This window comes from Cariama cristata, unplaced genomic scaffold (assembly GCF_000690535.1).
Source record: "Cariama cristata isolate BGI_N322 unplaced genomic scaffold, ASM69053v1 scaffold28660, whole genome shotgun sequence".
Classification (NCBI taxonomy): domain Eukaryota; kingdom Metazoa; phylum Chordata; class Aves; order Cariamiformes; family Cariamidae; genus Cariama; species Cariama cristata.
The window spans coordinates 865-2,954 of record NW_009594537.1 but is presented as its reverse complement, the minus strand read 5'-3'; the positions used below and the strand labels follow the sequence as shown (position 1 = coordinate 2,954).

The 2,090-nt window shown below is 60.9% G+C and overlaps 1 protein-coding gene across 1 annotated transcript in view; it reads right to left on the bottom strand.

The window, feature by feature from the left end:
* Positions 1-1,209: 1,209 nt before the first annotated feature.
* Positions 1,210-2,090, bottom strand: part of TRIM62 (tripartite motif containing 62) — a gene marked incomplete at its 5' end in the record, with an annotated part of 1,282 nt that continues 401 nt past the window's right edge. Inside the window, 2 exons of the mRNA XM_009698448.1 lie at positions 1,210-1,783; positions 2,046-2,090. The exon at positions 2,046-2,090 is cut by the window's right edge and continues 71 nt beyond it. Of these exons, the coding sequence (XP_009696750.1) occupies positions 1,233-1,783; positions 2,046-2,090 (596 nt within the window). The remainder of the gene's footprint in view (positions 1,784-2,045) is intronic.

Sequence of the window (2,090 nt, the reverse complement as noted above, 5' to 3'; positions counted from 1 at the left end):
CCAGCCTCCCCACTGCCCCTATACATCCCATCCCCTACATATCATGCCCCCCTGTATATTCCACACTCTATATAGCCCTACCCCTGGATTGCCCATCCCTTATACATCATACTCCCTATACGGCCCACCCCCTATACAGCCCGATACACGCACAGGGCCCTACAGCACCGCCCTGCCCTCCACATCACGTCCCCCTATATCCCCATACCTTCCACAGCACAGCCCTGCAGGCAGCACCCCCTATATGAGAACTGCTCCTGTACACGGCTAACATCCCCTGTAAGGACCCCTCCCTGCCCCCCTGGGGCTGTGACAGCGTGGCACAGCACGGCATGGTACACCACGGCACGGTGCAGTACGTATGGCACGGCACAGCATGGCACAGAATGGCGCAGTACGGCACACCACGGCACAGCGCAATCCGTGCAGCATGGTGCAGAACGTATAGTGTGGCACAGCACAGCGCAGTATGTATGGTGGGGCACAGCACGGTGCATCGCGGTACGGTGCAGCACGTACCATGTGGCACAGTATATGGTGCAGTACGTATAGCATGGCAGACCGTGGTGCGCCACAGTGTGCTGTGGGATGTACAGCGTGGCACAGTACGGTGCACGACGCTGAACACACAGCATGGCATGGGGCACCGCGGCACAGCGTAGCAAATATGAGACAGCATGGTGCACAATGGCATGGTGCCGTACATACGGCATGGTGTGCCATGGTGCAGCACATACGGCACAGTACGGTGCATGATTGGCACAGCGCAGTACGTACAGCATGGCACGGCACACCACACCACGGTACAGTATGCATGGCACGGCACAGCATGGCGTGCAATGGCACAGTGCCGTATATACGACATGGCACACCATGGCACAGTGCAGTATGCAGGCCATGGCACTCTGCACCACGGCACAGCACAGTATGGCACGGCACGGCGCAGTACCTACGGTGTGGCATGCTACATTGCACTGCGCCACAGAGCACCATGGCGCATCCCGGCACCACCCGGCCCCTTCTCTCCAAATCCTTTTATTGCAGCAGCCCCCGCCCCCCCCACTGGGACCCTCCCGGAGGCACAGGACAGAGCGGGGGGGGTGAAAGGGCCAGATCCTGCCCAGCACCGGGGCAGTTCCTGGGGCAGGATCAGCCCAAACCTCCACCAAACAGCAGGAAAACACCCAGGGAGGGGGGGAAGACGGTGAACCCCGGGGGGCAAAATCCCCCCATTAGATGCGAACGGTGTTGATCCGGAGGGGCTGGACGTTCTTGCCGTTGGCGTGACTCTGCCCGGGGCTAAAGTAAGAGCAGAGCTTGCCGGGAAACCTCTCCCGAAAGGTGTAGAGCCAGGACATGTCGTCGGCGTTGTAAAAGATGAGAAGCCCCTTGTCGTAGTCCAGAAAGACCCCCACCTTCTCCAACTTGCTCTTGACATTGAGCCGGGTCCAGGGCTCGGTGCAGGCGCTGTACTGGTTACCGTCGTGCATGACGATGCAATAAAACCCTCGGCTGGGTTGAATTTGGATGCTGCCCTTGCGGGTGACGGCTTCATGGGCCAAACCGATCATCCACTGGGTCTTCTCAGAGACCACCACCTCCCAGTAGTGGACCCCGCCACCGAACGCCTCCGAACCCAAGACCGAGACCTCCACGTCGAAGCGTTTGGGGGAGTCCTGCAGCGGCTGGGGGTGCAGGTTGCCGTACGCCACGATGGTGCAGTCGTCGGAGAGGATGAGGCGGTGGTGAGCCGTGCCGGGGTCCAGCGTCAGGGCTGCCGGCACTGGGTCAGGGGGGACACACGGGGACAAGGGGGGACAAGCGTCAGCACAGCCCCCAGACTCAGCACAGGTGGCCCTGCTCCAGCCGTTTGCAAACCACCATGGTGTGGAGAAGTCACCAGTGTGTCCTCACCCCTCACCAGTGCTGTCCCCATCTCCGTCCCTAGCTGGCAACAACCCCATCCCTGGCTGGTGATGTCCCCGTCCCCAACCCTCACTGGGAAGCCCCCGACCCCACAGCCAGCCCATCGCTGTGCTCCTCACCGGGATGGATATCCTGGAAAAGCGATTTCCAGATGGTGTACTGCA